At 36.3% G+C, this 18,175-nt stretch overlaps 1 protein-coding gene across 1 annotated transcript in view; it reads left to right on the forward strand.

The window, feature by feature from the left end:
• The window catches only part of MDGA2 (MAM domain containing glycosylphosphatidylinositol anchor 2), a 921,279-nt gene that overhangs the window by 648,537 nt on the left and 254,567 nt on the right, over window positions 1–18,175 (forward strand). The window contains exon 7 of the mRNA XM_068965010.1: window positions 10,312–10,641. Coding sequence (XP_068821111.1) covers window positions 10,312–10,641 — 330 coding nt within the window. The remainder of the gene's footprint in view (window positions 1–10,311; window positions 10,642–18,175) is intronic.

Raw genomic sequence — 18,175 nt, forward strand, 5'->3', positions numbered from 1 at the left:
AGAAGAGGTAAGAAGGCTGCTTAAATGAACACGGCAAAGAAACAGAGGAAAACAATAGAATGGGAGAGACTTGAGATGTCTTCAACAAAGAGATGTCAAGGAAGCATTTCCTGCAAGGATGGGCACAGTAAAGGACAGAAATGATAAGAAATTAACAGAAACAGAAGAGATTAAGAAGAGGTGGCAAGAATATACATAAGAACTATACAAAAAGGTCTTAATGACCTAGATAACCACCACTGTGAGGTCATTCTCTTAGAGCCAGAAAAATGTGAAGTCAAGCAGGCTTTAGGAAGCATTACTACAAACAAAGCTAGTGGGTGTGACAGAATTGAACTTTTTAAAATCCTAAAAGATCGCTTCTGTTAAAGTTCTGCACTCAGTATGCCAGCAAATTTGGAAAACTCAGCAGTGGCCACAGAACTGAAAGAAATCAGTTTTCATTCCAATCCCAAAGAAGGGAAATGCCAAAGAATGTTCAAACTACAGTACGATTGTGCTCAATTCACATGCTAGCAAGGTGATACTCAAAATCCTTCAAGCTAGTTTTCAACAGTATGTGAACTGAGAACTTCCAGACATAAAAGCTGGATTTATAAAAAGCCAGAGCAAGCAGAGATCAAGTTGTCAACATCTGTTGGATCACAGAAAAAGCAGAGCAATTTCAGGAAAACATCTACTACTGCTTCATGAACTTCACTAAAGCCTTTGACTGTGTGAATCACACAGCAAACAGTGGAAAATTCTTCAAAAGATGGGAATACCACCTTACCTGCCTCCTAAGAAACCTGTATGTCAGTCAGGAAGCAACAGCTAGAACTAGACATGGAAGAACTGACTGGTTCAAAATTGAGAAAGGAGTACATCATGGCTATATATTGTCACATTGCTAATTTAACTTATATGCAGAGTACATCATGTGAAATATCAGGCTGGATGAATCACAAACCAGAATCCAGATTGCCGGGAGAAATATCAACAACCTCAGATACGCATATGATACTGCTTTAATGGCAGAAAATGAAGAGGAACCTTGATGAGCTTCTTGATGAGGGTGAAAGAGGAGAGTGAAAAAGCTGGCTTGAAACTCAACATTCAAAAAATGAAGATCATGGCATCTAGTCCTGTCACTTCATAGCAAATAGGAAGGAAAAAGTGGAAGCTGAGACAGACTTTATTTTCTTGGGCTCCAAAATCACTGTGGATGGTGACAGCAGCCATGAAATTAAAAGATGCTCACTCCTTGGAGGAAAGTAATGACAAACCTCAGTTCAGTTCAGTTCAGTCACTCAGTTGTGTCTGACTCTTTGCAACCCCATGAATCGCAGCACGCCAGGACTGCCTGTCCATCACCAACTTCTGGAGTTCACTCAGACTCACGTCCATTGAGTCAGTGATGCCATCCAGCCATCTCATCCACTGTCATCCCCTTCTCCTCCTGCCCCACATCCCTCCCAGCATCAGAGTCTTTTCCAGTGAGTCCACTCTTCGCATGAGCTGGCCAAAGTACTGGAGTTTCAGCTTCAGCATCATTCCTTCCAAAGAAATCCCAGGGCTGATCTCCTTCAGAATGAACTGGTTGGATCTCCTTGAAGTCCAAGGGACTCTCAAGAGAATTCTCCAACACCACAGTTCAAAAGCATCAAGTCTTCAGCGCTCAGCTTTCTTCACAGTGCAACTCTCACATCCATACATGACCACAGGAAAAACCATAGCCTTGACTAGACGGACATTTGTTGGCAAAGTAATGTCTCTGCTTTTCAATAGGTTATCTAGGTTGGTCATAAGTTTTCTTCCAAGGGGAAGCATCTTTTAATTTCTCAGCTGCAGTCACCATCTGCAGTGATTTTGGAGCCCCCCAAAATAAAGTCTGACAGTGTTTCCACTGTTTCCCCATCTATTTCCCATGAAGTGATGGGACCAGATGCCATGATCTTCGTTTTCTGAATGTTGAGCTTTAAGCCAACTTTTTCACTCTCCTCTTTCACTTTCATCAAGAGGCTTTTTAATTCCTCTTCACTTTCTGCCATAAGGGTGGTGTCATCTGCATATCTGAGGTTATTGATATTTCTCCTGGCAATCTTGATTCCAGCTTGTGCTTCTTCCAGCCCAGCATTTCTCATGATGTACTCTGCATATTAGTTAAATAAGCAGGGTGACAATATACAGCCTTGACATACTCCTTTTCCTATTTGGAACCAGTCTGTTGTTCCATGTCCAGTTCTGTTTTTTTCCTGACCTGCATATAGGTTTCTCAAGAGGCAGGTCAGGTGGTCTAGTTTCTCATCTCTTTCAGAATTTTCCACTGTTTGTTGTGATCCACACAGTCAATGGCTTTGGCATAGTCAATAAAGCAGAAATAGATGTTTTTCTGGAACTCTCTTGCTTTTTTGATGATCCAGTGGATGTTGGCAATTTGATCTCTGGTTCCTCTGCCTTTTCTAAAACCAGCTTGAACATCAGGAAGTTCACGGTTCATGTATCGGTGAAGCCTGGCTTGGAGAATTTGAGCATTACTTCCGTAGCATGTGAGATGAGTGCAACTGTGTTTTAGTTTGAGCATTCTTTGGCATTGCCTTTCTTTGGAATTGGAATAAAAACTGACCTTTTCCAGTCCTCTGGCCACTGCTGAGTTTTCCAAATTTGCTGGCATATTGAGTGCAGCACTTTCACAACATCATCTTTCAGGATTTGAAACAGCTCAACTGGAATTCCATCACCTCCACTAGCTTTGTTTGTAGCAATGCTTTCCAAGGCCCACTTGACTTCACATTCCAGGATGTCTGGCTCTAGGTGAGTAATCACACCATCGTGATTATCTTGGTCATGAATATCTTTTTTGTACAGTTCTTCTGTGTATTCTTGCCACCTCTTCTTAATATCTTCTGCTTCTGTTAGGTCCATACCATTTCTGTCCTTTATCGAGCCCATCTTTGCATGAAACGTTCCCTTGGTATCTCTAATTTTCTTGAAGAGATCTCTAGTCTTTCCCATTCTGTTGTTTGCCTCTATTTCTTTGCATTGATCTCTGAGGAAGGCTTTCTTATCTCTCCTTGCTATTCTTTGGAACTCTGCATTCAGATGCTTATATCTTTCCTTTTCTTCTTTGCTTTTCACTTCTCTTCTTTTCACAGCTATTTGTAAGGCCTCTTCAGACATGGAGTTGCCATCATGGTCAACCAAAGTCTGAAATGCAGTCCTTGGATGCAATCTCAAAAATGACAGAATGATCTCTGTTCGTTTCCAAGGCAAACCATTCAATATCACAGTTATCCAAGTCTATGCTCCAACCAGTAACGCTGAAGAAGCGGAAGTTGAATGGTTCTATGAAGACCTACAAGATGTTTTAAAACTAACAACCAAAAAAGATATCCTTTTCATTATAGGGGACTGGAATGCAAAGGTAGGAAGTCAGGAAACACCTGGAGTAACAGGCAAATTTGGCCTTGGAATATGGAATAAAGCAGGGCAAAGACTAATAGAGTTTTGCCATGAAAATGCACTGGTCATAGCAACACCCTCTTCCAACAACACAAAAGAAGACTCTACACATGGACATCACCAGATGGTCAACACTGAAATCAGATTGATTATATTCTTTGCAGCCAAAGATGGAGAAGCTCTATACAGTCAACAAAAACAAGACCAGGAGCTGACTGTGGCTCAAATCATGAACTCCTTATTGCCATATTAAGACTTAAATTGAAGAAAGTAGGGAAAACCACTAGACCATTCAGGTATGACCTAAATCAAATCCCTTATAATTATACATTGGAAGCGAGAAATAGATATAAGGGACTAGATCTGACAGATAGAGTGCCTGATGAATTATGGATGAAGGTTCATAATGTTGTAGAGGAGACAGGGATCAAGACCATCCCCATGGAAAAGAAATGACAAACCTAGACATTGTTATTAAAAAGCAAAGATGTCACTATGCTGACAGAGGTCCACACAGTCAAAGTTGTGGTTTTTCCAGTAGTCATGTACAGATGTGAAAGGTGGACCATAAAGAAGGCTGAGCACCAACGAATTGACTCTTTTGAACTGTGGTGCTGGAGAAGACTCTTGAGAGACCCTTAGACAGCATGAAGGTCAAGCCAGTCAATCCTAAAGGAAATCAACCCTGAATATTCCTTAGAAAGAACGATGGTGAAGCTCCAAATATTTGGTCACCTAATATGATGAACCAATTCTTTGGAAAAGACCCTGATGTTGGGAAATTGAAGGCAAAAGGAGAAGGCGGCAACAGCAAATGATATGGTTAGATAGCATCACTGACTTAATGGACAGAAATTTTAGCAAATTCAGGAGATAGTAGAGAACACAGGAGCCTGGTTAGCTGCAGTCCATGTCTGACAAAGAGTCCGACATGACTTTACAAATGAACAATAAGAATATTTTAATGTGCATTTTAATATGTTCAAAGTTCTGTGGAAAAGCAAAAATTTTACCGTCATATTCAATCCTCAGTTTATTTGTTGTTTTTTAACATGATTTTTATTAACCTTTTTTTGAAAGCATATGAACAAGCCCTTTTGCATGAAATTCCATCTCTTTATGCAGCAGGGATGAGTCAATGATACCATGTTTGCAGCTGGTTTTCTTGTACCATTGTATGGCTGGGACACAAAGTTAGCTATTCAGTAAGTGTGATAGAATGAGGTCTCCTGAGTTTTCTGTACATTAATCCTGTTATTTCATCAAATATATTTTGCTCCCTAAACAAAACCCTTGAATCCTAGAGGATATCGAGAAATTTATTTTCTCTATCTTGTTTCCCCCTTGCATCTTAGAATGTAAGACTACCAAGCAGGAACAAAGTTAACATAGACAGATCAGACTGAATGGAAACAATTGGAATCTGTAAAGTCAATGCTTTAAAGTTGACAATTAAGTCAACTTTAATCTGTTTTAATGAAAACTGTTAAATACCGACTGTAACAAGGAACCGAGGAACCAAGGAACCAGGTTTTAGATTGGGGACAAAAAGGAGGGTTTAGGCACTGGCCCAGTCCCCAGGTGTTCACAATCTCTTTAAGAAGACAGGTAGGCATTTAACTCTATTAAGACTGATTATTCGTGTGTGTGTGTGTTAGGTTGCTTCAGTCCTGTCTGACTCTGCAACCGTATGAACTGTAGCCCACCAGGTTCCTCTGTCCATGGGATTCTGCAGGCAAGCCTACTGGAGTGGGTTGCCATACTCTCTTGTAGGGTATCTTCCCAACCCAGGGATCAAACCCCCGTCTTCTACATCTCCTGCATCAGCACATGGATTCTTTACCATGAGCACCACCTGGGAAACCCCCAAGACAGATTGTTATCTACTGTCATTTACTATTGCAGATTGCTTTGCTGATGTAATATGTTTCCAGTTCTTTATTTAGCTAGCATCCTGTGGGACTAGCAAGTACTTTTTTCACTCAGATATATTCATTGTCCTTTACAGAGAATACATGAATAGAATCAATTTTTATATATCTGATTACACTAATAATTATCTCTAGATCCATTCTCCTTAGCAACATTTATCAATGTTTCATGTTGACTAGAATCCTACTGAGATGATAATAAGTGATGTATTTGGAGGTTTTTAACTAATTTCTCTACTTGGAATGATGGTCAGTGGTCAATCTGTCTCTTACCATCCTTCTGAAACAGATTCTTAGCAGATGTTCAGAAGCTGATACCTGATATTTCTTCTCTTCAAAGAGATGTTTTCTCATTAAAATTTAAAACATTAAAAAAATGTTATTTAATGTTCATTTTTGTTCAAGTAGAAATTTTATTTCAAAATGTACTAATATGCATTGTATAATTATTGGAACATGACAAACAATTAGTACATTTTATCATTTTAAATCTATAACGCTAGACAAGATATAATCCCATAGTACCCCCATTGTCTTCATATGCATATTGTATTCCTGGAAGCCATGAGCCTAGACTTCTCCAAAGCCACTGGTCTTTAGCTCAAGGATAAACTCAAGAAGTAATCTAATTTTAAATAATTGAAGTCTGCCTTGGAACTTTAGTCATCCACAAGCAAAAATCCACTTTTCTCTCTAGGACAAGGTCAGCAGCAAGCCGTACCCAGATCTTTGCAGTGGGCTTTCATTTATACACTGGTTTCATTCTATTCAGAAAGTACCTTTTTAAGTCTCAAAGTGGAGGGCTTCAGTGAGTGCAATGAGAATGTCCTGGCAAGTAATATCTGGAAAGTGAATGCAGGCCAATTGCATTCAGTTCTCACAATATTATGAAAGGGGGCTGTGGGTTATATTGCAGTGTTTCTAAGCTGATTATCCAGAACAGAGGCTCAGCTTGACGCCAGTTCTTTTACATGCATTGCCAGACTAAACAAGTACCTTTTGAGGTTCATCCATCACAATTTATGATACATTAAGCTAAATCTAATGTTCTCTGAAGCTGGTGTTATGGGATTTTCTATATTCAGGCTAAGAAATTGCATTTGGGGAAAGGAATTTCTCCTCTTTTTCTCCATAGAGTTTCTTTAGTTCTTCAGAGTCTTGTTATGTCTATTGCAGCGCTGTTATATTCTGGTACTAATCACAGATTGATTTTAAGTATTTGAAATCTTAACTGGTAGCAGGAAATGACTTTAAATTAACATTGCATGAACTACTATAAATTGTTCACTGGAAAAGTGTGTTTAATTATAAATGAAGAAACCTGTTTCCCAGTTGATTAACTATATTAAACACTTTATATTTTCAAAGATCTACACTATTGTTAATAAGCTATTTCTCAAAATGGGTCTCAGAGGGAGTCTAATACTATCACCTCCTATTTTTATAAATGATGCACTTGACCCATAAAAATTAGATTGCCCATATTGGGCCACATAGAAATGAAAAACTGGAATGGGGTTTCAAGTTCTTAATGTACCTGTGCAAAGTTAACAGAGCCAAGTAAGTAAGTAAATAAAGTCATTCAGTCATGTCCGACTCTTTGTGACCTCGTGGACTGCAGCCCACCAGGCTCCTCAGTCCATGGGATTCTCCAGGCAAGAATACTGGAGTGGGTTGCCATTTCCTTCTCCAGGGGAATATTCCCGACCAAGGGATCGAACCCGGGTCTCCCACATTGGAGGCAGACGCTTTAACCTCTGAGCTGAGCACCTAAAGTAAGTTAGAAAATTAAGTAAATTTGTCAGATGGCTACACACACACACACACACACACACACACACACACACGCAGACACGCACATAATGTTTTCCTTTAGAACATTTCTGTTCTGTATGTAAAACCAGTTATTTTGTTATGGAGTAATATAAAACAAACCCAAAAGAGCTAGCTCCGGAGTCAATTAATCCATGCTACTTATTCTGATATTCCTCACCATTTGCTCGTTGCCAGACTAACTTGTCCCTCTTGTCCCTCTCAGAGTCTATCTTTTGAGAGACTAATATGATTGACTTTGGCCAAATAGTAGAATTGTCTGATACTGAGATCAACAAATATGTGTGGCAAGGAGTTCAGTTTTTAAAGTCTACTTGGTTATATTGCTCTATATTAAAAATATAATTTTATTTATGAATTGATTATTACATTTATAATATTTAATATTTTTACTTTAAATTTTAAAAGTTCTCTCTCATGAATAAAACAGTCCAGGATGTATAACATAGATACTGATATCTTCTTGATTTTTATCAGTGGCTTTTGAATTGTTTAGTAGTTTAAATCTCATTTGTCTGATGAGTTTGCAGTTCTCTCAACATCAGTATCGCTTTAATATGTCACTGTAAAGAGAACAGAGCTAGAAAACAATAGCTACCTCATCAATAAATTTTAATCATTGAAACATCAGGGGTTTTTTGTGGTGTTTGTATATGACAACCAATTTAAAACTTCTGAGTGGAATTTATCCTAAATGTACCTCCATATGAACTTATTAATATGTATATAATTTTTTATCTTTGAAAATTATGTATCATCTGTTTCATCTTTTTAAATGTAGGATTATTATTTCTCTATAGAAACAGGATAAGGAAAATTCTTACCAAATGAAACGAAACTTTAGTTTACATGTTGTGAGTCCTAATGAAAGTAAATGCCCCTTGACGTAATGTGTTTTGCTAAGTCGCTTCAGTCTTGTCCGACTCTATGTGACCCCATAGACGGCAGCCCACCAGGCTCCCCCGTCCCTGGGATTCTCCAGGCAAGAACACTGGAGTGGGTTGCCATTTCCTTCTCCAATGCATGAAAGTGAAAAGTGAAAGTGAAACCACTCAGTCATATCCGACTTAGTGACCCCGTGGACTGTGTTTTAGGTCTATTAAATAAAAGAAAATGACATTCTGTGATCTTATAATTTTGTTTGTGCTGTAGAACTTCAACTATATTTGAATTATATGTGCACAGTATTTCATATCAGATGTAAGTAGCCAGATGTGGAGATTTTTTAACACATTTCACTTTCTAGATATAATGTAAAGTCACATGCTTCAGTTCATAATTAAAATATATAAATGTGACTCTACATAATGAATTACATAATTTCTCCTGATTTCATCCTAGAGTCATGTACTGATAAAGTTATGGTTGGAATAAATAAGATTCATCAGTTGCATTGGGAAGATGTAACAAACAGCAATATAAGAACCTGACATAAATATTTGTCTTCCGGTGATTTTGTTAAGACTGTAGCCTTGTGCATTTTCTAAACAATATTTTGGAGGATTCTCCTCTGTGGTTCATACTTCTTTAAACTCATTAAACATTTCATATATTTTTAGACATAAGTATCCATATGTACAGGTTAGATAGATTGAACTATAAATTATGAATATACAATTTGCCATATGTAAGAATCGAAGTTATGTCTATTTTCTTCATCTCATGTTATAAGAGTCTTGCCAGTGCCTAGTTCTGAATACGAGCCCCATAAATATTTCTTGAATTAAAAAAAAAAGACATACAAACACCTTTTGTGCTATTCATTTATCTCTTCTTAAGATACAAACAAGAAAGCAGATGAAAATACTTGAGGCTGAAAAGTAAAGAAAATTAAAATATCTCTTTATGATTTAAAAATGAATTAATTTCTAGTGTATTCTCAAATAGTTCTAAATCTGTGGTATTTCCCGGCCTTTTTTGAACTGAGGAAAATCAAGTTAAACTCAAGAAAGTCTGCCCAGAATGCAATTAGTAGGCCTCCAATATCTGCAGGTCCTCTAAACTCACAACATTTTTGCCGGTGTCATCATATATTTACGTTTAATGGTAAAAGAGAATGAACACGATTTTATTCTGATAATTATGTTTCAGTGCATACGCTCCATTGCATTGTGTAGGATGATGATGTTGGAGAGCGGCATGGATAGGGTATTGGAGAAGAGAAAAATGTGCACAAAACAGTATTACTGCAATTAAAAAAAAAACAACAACAGAGCTATATTACAAACTGAATACCATAGGATCATTCAAAGTTCAGAACTGAAGCCCTTAAAAAAAGAAACAATAGATGCTCTTCTGGCAGTTTCAGGTAGTCATGGTTACTGACACAGGCTGTGAGAACAGCAATGACCTTAGACCCAAAAGGCACTGCTGTTAGGATACAAACACAGCGTATTTTCCAAGCCATCTGCCAAGAGGTTCTTTGACCACCTGCATGAGATAGCCAGTAAACGGTTTCTACTGCAGACATCTATGTATGGTGGAACAGAGCTATCAGAGCAATTTTTTTGAAAAACATTTTTCTTCAATTCAGTTTATTTCAATACTATATGAAAGCGCCTCATGAATATGAAGTGATATGAAGTAACTGAATTCTTACCAAACTAGTTTTGGTCAGCATGTAAACAGAACTTTAAAATTTTCTTTACTATGAAATTTTCACTGTATTTGAGTTATTTGAGAAATGATGCCATAATAGGTATGACATAGGTAAGAAATTGGGCTTAATGCTCCGGATAATTATTTTTAATTCTAATACCTATGACTTTATATAAACATATTTCATCATTTGCTCAAAATTCAAAGGCAACAATGTTTAAGTATCATATATATATTTAAAGCATTTTTATATTCCTGGAAAATATTGTCCGATTTATAAAAATCCATTTTAGAGTCTGTAAGTAATTTAGTTACTTACATTGTTTCTAAATTACCTAAAAGAGTTTTATTAATATGTACACTACTTGGAAATTGAAGAAACACATATACATTTTATTTTATTTTGTTTTACTTTATTTCAGACCAGAGATGACTACCTATATATAGTGAATTAATCCCTAACATTATGAAAATAACACTAATTACTTATGGAATTTTTATGTTTTAGCATTAAAAAAAGGACGATTTTGGATCACACCAGATCCTTATCACAAAGATGACAACATCCAGATTGGGCGTGAGGTGAAAATATCTTGCCAAGTAGAAGCTGTTCCTTCTGAGGAGTTAACATTTAGTTGGTTTAAAAATGGTCGTCCGTTAAGAAGTTCTGAGCGGATGGTTATTACGCAGACTGATCCGGATGTCTCCCCGGGAACGACCAACTTGGACATCATTGATTTAAAATTCACGGATTTTGGGACATACACATGTGTAGCATCTCTGAAGGGAGGCGGAATATCTGATATCAGTATTGATGTTAATATATCCAGCAGCACAGGTAAGAAGCATATTTATGATTTAAAAGATGTTCACATTGAAAACCTTTTTTTTTTTTTTAATGTTGAATATATAAAATAGTCTTCAGTCAAGCTAAGATTTTCAAAAAGTTTCCTAAAGCCAAAATCTTAACATTCCAAATGCCCAATAAATATCATGTTAAGAAACTTTGATTTTTGATTAGATTTAGATTTACATGAAGTTTTGTTTAGATTTACATGAGGTTTTACAGAAATAATGCAAATAAAATTAATAGTGTGGGCTATAATAGATACAGACTTCTGGATTAGATGGTACCAGGTTTTAAATTATTAACTAGGAACTCTGTAAAGCCTGTGATTATATTAATTGATAAAGTTGAATACCAAATGTTGAAAGAATTGGGACAATTTTCAGAAAATTGAAACAAACAGAAACTATTTATTCCTAAGGATAAAATATCAAGAGATAAGTTGAGTATTAAAATATAAGTTATATAAGAAATATATTTTCCACCAAGATAAAAAAAGATATGTTAAAATTGTAATCAGATGTGACTCTTTGTAGACCTTTATGTTAGGATCTCTTCACAATGAGAATGACTAAATATAAAAATATATTGGAGTGAAATTTCTTCTACTAAGACCAAAATTATGTTATCAATTTTCTCTCAATCAAATGAACATCCAATTGCAGGGCTTTGGCATGGAGTACATGTTAGCGTAATTCTTAGGATGTTTTGAAGCCCTGCGATTTTATGAACTGCAGTGAGTATGCATTTGGAGAACTCCAGTGTAGCTTTATTTGTTTTGACAGCTTGTTAACTAGATTGAGGTTTAATTTAGAATTTTCATATAATCCGAGGGTGAGTAATATGTGTTGAAAACAAAGAGCACAAATGTAGATTGCAAACATACTGTTTTGAAGGAATTAAAATAGTCAACGTCTTCTTTCCAGTCAGGCAGTATTTTGATTGTTGTGTGTTAACAGATGGACTTGTGATTTTGTGTCTTCTCATGATTCAATTGCAATACACACTGAATTTATTTTACTTCTTAAGGGATATAGTCCATACTTCTGGTGGCCAAATGTGCTTGCTTTTCACCATTCTAGATCATTTCTAAGGAATATTCAATTCTAGGGTGATGGATGGTACTTGTGTTTGGAAAGATGTTCTTTCCTAGGTAACAAACAAACAAAAACCACAACAATAACTATTTTATTCAAAATTAGTGCTATCCCTAGGAGATGGACTAATTTTAGGATATATAAGGAAATCTGTTGATCTATTCAGTCATCATTCATTTATGTATTTATTCAATCAGCAAAATAGCCATTGAATGCCTACATCAACATGCTAGGGGACACCCGATATATGATAATTCCTATAAGAGTAAGGACAATTTTGTGAGATCCGTGGAATTTGCCCTTATTTATGAGAGACAATTTTCAAGTGGTCTACATTCAGTCATGACCATTGCTTTGTTTGTTTGCCTGGTTTTTGCTTGTTTCTTTCTTGGAACTGGTGACACAAACTCATATGCAAAGAATCAGTGTTCCTTTCCAAACAGAGCACAGTCTATATACAATTAAATTTAGAGAGAGGAGGGAGGAGAAAATGGAGAGGAGACAGGAGCACTATATAATTATTCACCAAATGAGTCCTAACACTCATTTTTATAGAACCTAATAATATTGCCAGTTTGAAACTATGTGTTGTAAATGACCAGCATTAATTTATGAAATTTCCAAAAATTTTCCCAGGAAAATGCTAAAAGATGAAAACACTCAAAATTACCTCTTAGTAATAAAAATGTGGTTGTAATAAAGTTTTTTTTAACCATTAACATTTTGTCTGGTCACCAAAGGTGATAATACCCAAAATAAAGGAGATATATTTTTGTTTGTTTGTTTTAAACATTTTATTTTGCGTTGAAGTATAGCCAATTAGCAATGTTGTAGTAACTTCAGGGAACAGTGAAGGGTCTCAGCCATACATATATATGTATCAATTCTCCCCCCAAAGTCCCCTTCCATCCAGGTTGGAACATAACACTGAGTAGTGTTCTATGTGCTATACAATAGTTCCTTGCTGGTTATCTATTTTTAATATAGCAGTGTGTACCTTCCCCAAATGACCTTCCGCAAATCCCTACCTGTCCTTTCTTCCCCCCGCCCCAACCCGGGAGCCATAAGTTCGTTTTCTGTCTGTCTCTTTCTGTTTTGTAAGTAAGTTCATTTGTATCATTTCTTTTTAGATTCCACATATAAGGGATGTCATAGGATATCTCTGAAGGAGATATGTTAAATCCTTTTCCAAAACAATTCGCTTTTCTGCCCTACCCACCACAGACAGACCTGGTTGTCTGTCTCCTCACTTGAGTGGAAACTCCATGAAGTCTGGGAACTTGTCCGTATTGTTCATTGTTGTGATCTCAGCCTTTGAAACATTACATGGCACTTAGAAGATAATAAATAATTATTACATCAAAACAATAAACTAATTTGTGCATGTAGCTTTCCCTTTAGGTTTGCTTTCCTCCTCCTATTATTACCTTCCCAAGATAGACATTTGGTGTTGTAATTCCTGATCATATAATTCTCTACTGACTTTAAGAAAAATCATTCAAAAGACCAATTTATACTATGATTTAATGTGCTACAACTCTCAGGGACAGGACTGGCTCCATAATTTGTGGTGTCCAGTACAAAATTGTTAAGGCATGTCCCCTGTTCAGAACTTGATAAGAATTTCTTGATGGCAATATCAAAGCATTAAACCAAGTGAGGAGGCCGTTCTAAACATGGCTGCACAGGTGACACGCTTGCAGGGCAATCTGTGCAGGGACTTGTACTTTGATAGCGATTCACAGAGGACGGTGTTGAAAGGGTAAGTCACTGAAGGAGATTTCATATTCTGTTTTCATGCTGAAACTGGATTTGATGTTTCATTTTGCTCCCAGTACAGTAGAGTAGCAGAGTGCAGCATTAAAGATCTGTAGACCAGAGATTGTGTGATTCAGTTGGTATCAATAAAAATTGTATTTATCCCTGCAAAGTAGGGAAAATACTTAAAGAGGGCTTTGATATGAAATACAGAGAGATTACTGGGAAATAGAGTTTGAACAAGCTATAGCATGCAGGATGCTATGACGAATGGCATCACTGACTCGATGGACCTGAGTCTGAGCAAGCTCCAGGAGTTAGTGATGGACAGGGAAGCCTGGCGTGCTTCAGTCCATGGGGTCCCAAAGAGTCAGACACGACTAAGTGACTGAACTGACTTGAACTGATAGCATGAAGGAAAATCCTGAACTATATTAATTCTATGAACCATATAGAATTCAGAGGAAATTCACACAAATTGGGTGAGTGAAGTCAAAGAAAAGGAAACTGCTGTTTAGACGTAAGTACATAATGTGAGGCCATTTGGGATTTTGTTAATTATACTAGTTTAGGGAATTTATAATTGTTGTTTCTTATTTGTTAAACTGTGTATATGTTAAATGTAAGCAAATTTAGGATGAAATTTTAAATTAAAAAAATTCTAACCTTTGTTTTCCATACAGAATTTTATATTGAATCTTAGTTGTTACTGTTTTAAGATACATATATGAAATTCATTAAGATGAGAATGAAGTGCCATTAAGATAGTTCTTCCTAATAGATTGAAAACTGTTTCTTTAAATGACAGAAGTGCATTTCCAGATCTGCTTTTGAGGACCTTAATATTGAAATATAAAATACCTCAGGAAGGTAAATCCTAGTTTACAGAATTATTAATATTTTTAAAAGACAATGATTTAACTAAAAAAAATTTTAAAGAGAGAGGCTCCATGTTTTGGAGTTTGCCTCCTGCATCTGATTGAATAATGAACATTATGATATATGTGATAAGAGATTATCTCTTCTTTTTACTTTAATTCCTTTTTAGAAGTATTTTTTCCTCCTGATTCTACAAACATGCAAACTGTTTTATTGTGAGTGTTTGTTGTTCTGTCAATTTAGAATTCATGTTCCTTGCAGATTCTTTTACTATGTTACTGCTCTGTGTGTCTGGTTATATGTCTCATGGTGACAGATACTGGGCCGTGCCCATTGGGAGCTTAGAGTCTAAGTTGTCAAATTACTTAGCTGTCAGATGATTTAAAAACTAGGCACAAGATATAGTGGAATAGATACTATACTTAAAATTTGATTAGACTTCTGTAGGAATTGTGAATGTTTTTGTCAACATTGACAAACTGTTGGCCCAGGAAAATTCCACAGAAAAACAACATTTGAGTTAAATCTTGATGGAAGTAGCACTGTGACAGTGGTGGTGAAGTGAGAATACATTTGGTAGAATATATAGGATAAAGGAAGTCCCAGAAATACTATGTGATTATTGCTTTTTATGTAGAATTAATATCAGCTGATATTAATATAGGCAAGTTTTATTGGTTTGTTTTATTTTATTGTTATCACTAATGAAGTGTATTTTATGTGTCTAGACTACAAATAAGTTTTAAAAAACATTTAGTAATCACAGTCAAGTTCTTAATTAAAAAATGAATATACTGAGATATTAATTGTTGCAATTAAATCTTATAAAATGAAAATCCTTCAGATACTTGCTGGAAAATGCACATAAATTTTAGCTTAAAATTTTGGCAACAGTTAAAATAATCCTCAAAATATTATCACTTATCTGTTATACATTTCAGTTCAGTTCAGTTCAGTTCAGTCATTCAGCCATGTCTGACTCTTTGTGACCCCATGAATCACAGCATGCCAGGCCACCCTGTTCATCACTAACTCCCAGAGTTCACTCAAACTCATGTCCATCGAGTCAATGCCATCTAGCCATCTCATCCTCTGTCATCCCCTTCTACTCCTGCCCACAACCCCTCCCAGCATCAGAGTCTTTTCTAGTGAGTCAACACTTCACATGAGGTGGCCAAAGTATTGGAGTTTCAGCTTTAGCATCAGTCCTTCCAATGAACACCCAGGACTGACCTCCCTTAGGATGGACTGGTTGGACCTCCTTGCAGTCCAAGGGACTCTCAAGAGTATTCTCCAACACCACAGTTCAAAAGCATCAATTCTTCGGCACTCAGCTTTCTTCACAGTCCAGCTCTCACACACATACATGATCCCTGGAAAAACCATAGCTTTGACTAGATGGACCTTTGTTGGTAAAGTAATGTCTCTGCTTTTTAATATGCTGTCTAAGTTGGTCATAACTTTCCTTCCAAGGAGTAAGTGTCTTTTAATTTCATGGCTGCAATCACCATCTGCAGTGATTTTGGAGTCCCAAAAATAAAGTCTGACACTGTTTCCACTGTTTCCCCATCTATTTCCCATGAAGTGATGGGACCAGATGCCATGATCTTCATTTTCTGAATGTTGAGCTTTAAGCCAACTTTTTCACTCTCCTCTTTCACTTTCATCAAAGGGCTTTTTAGTTCCTCTTCACTTTCTGCCATAAGGGTGGTGACATGTGCATATCTGAGGTTATTGATATTTCTCCTAGAAATCTTGATTCCAGCTTGTGCTTTCTCCAGCCCAGCATTTCTCATGATGTACTCTGCATATTAGTTAAATAAGCAGGGTGACAATATACAGCCTTGACATACTCCTTTTCCTATTTGGAACCAGTCTGTTGTTCCATGCCCAGTTCTAATTGTTGCTTCCTGACCTGCATATAGGTTTCTCAAGAGGCAGGGCAGATGGTCTGGTATTCCCATCTCTTTTAGAATCTTTCACAGTTTATTGTGATCCACACAGTCAAAGACTTTGGCATAGTCCATAAAGCAGAAATAGATGTTATACGTTTATATAAATATAAATGTTATAGATTTTCAATTTTCAGAGGGCTTGCTGAATAACATCCCATTGCCTCCTGTAATATTGTTCTGCATCAAGTCCGTTGGTGCTCCTGAGCTTGCATGTGTTCCTTTGCATGACCTGAAAACTTGTAGGTTTATACTAAACTTTGAAGCCTGCATTATGCCTTGAAAATACAAATAGTGAGCCTGGTGATCTGTGGAATTCCATGGTGAGACATCTGGTGGGCAAATATACAAATTTGACTCGATACAAATTTGATAATTTTTTTTCTTCCCTGTTAAGGTAGAGGAGCATTTTATAAAGCAGAAAATGGAGCAAGATTGAGAGGATTAAACTGGAGCTAACAATATAAATATAGGTGCAAAGAGAAGGTGACAAATTGAGAAAGTTAGTTTGAAATTTTCTCTTTCAGTATCTACCTGACTAGATACTATAATTATGATAGTTAAGTGTCTGTGCAAGTATTCCCATCTGTGAAATGAAAGTTCTTGATAATATAGGACTATGGTACACAACAAATAAGAATAGTTAATGAGCATGAGAGCAAAAGACAAATGATTATCATATTGGATTTGCTTCCTTGCCATTTTCAAGTTATAGAGGTATAGAGACTCATGAAATTGTGCTTATTAGAACTAAAGTTTTAGAGAATGACACTAGTGAGTGATAGATCACTTTATACAAGAGGAAGTCATAAGTAAGACTAACACATGTAAGAGTTGACAATGATTTGACCAGAGGAAGCTTCCATGTAGCCAAAAAGTTTATGTAATTGGTTCCTAAATTACTGGACACAAAATTCATTTTCTTCCTTGACTCCAAAACTGTAAGTTTCAACACATAACCTCCAAATGGAGATAACTGATGGAGAACTGAGGTTAGAAATCTTTTTCTGTAGAGTCTAATAGTAAATATTTTCAGTTTTTCAGGCTACATGGTTTCTGTTGCAACTATTCTACTTTGCTAATACAGTAGGGAAACTACCATGGCAATAAAATAATTGGGTACTGCTCTTTTCTAATGAAACTTTATTTAGAAAAACAAGTAGTGGGCCACATTTTGCCCATAGGCCATAGTGTGCTAACCTCAAAGCTAGACTTCTGAAACCCTGTTTATTAAGAAAGAAAATCATAACAAATCTAAACTCTGTGAACTTACTATGAAATTAAGTTAAATCTACATATAATTTATTTGTGTATACAAACAGTAATATATTTTCTAATGACTGAGGCAAAAATCTTGGTTATTCCTTATTTCTCATGTCCGTGTATGCAGCTGACCCTTGAACAACATGGAGGCTAAGGATGCTGACTTCTGAGCTGTGGAAAATCAGAGTATAATGGAGGGCCCTACTACAACATTATCCTTAGCCTCCATAATGTTCAAGGGTCAACTGCATACATGGACATGAGAAATAAGGAATAACCAAGTTTTTTTTTTTTGCCTTAATCATTAGAAAATATATTACTGTTTGTATACACAAATAAACTATATGTAGATTTAACTTAATTTCATGGTAAGTTCACAGAGTTTAGATTTGTTATGATTTTCTTTCTTAATAAACAGGGTTTCAGAAGTCTAGGTTTGAGGTTAGCACACTATGGCCTATGGGCAAAATGTGGTCCACTACTTGTTTTTCTAAATAAAGTTGTAGTAGGGCCCTCCATGGGCTTCTCTGGTGGCTCAGAGGTTAAAGCGTCTGCCTCCAATGTGGGAGACCTGGG

This window comes from Capricornis sumatraensis, chromosome 2 (genome assembly GCF_032405125.1).
Source record: "Capricornis sumatraensis isolate serow.1 chromosome 2, serow.2, whole genome shotgun sequence".
Classification (NCBI taxonomy): Eukaryota; Metazoa; Chordata; class Mammalia; order Artiodactyla; family Bovidae; genus Capricornis; species Capricornis sumatraensis.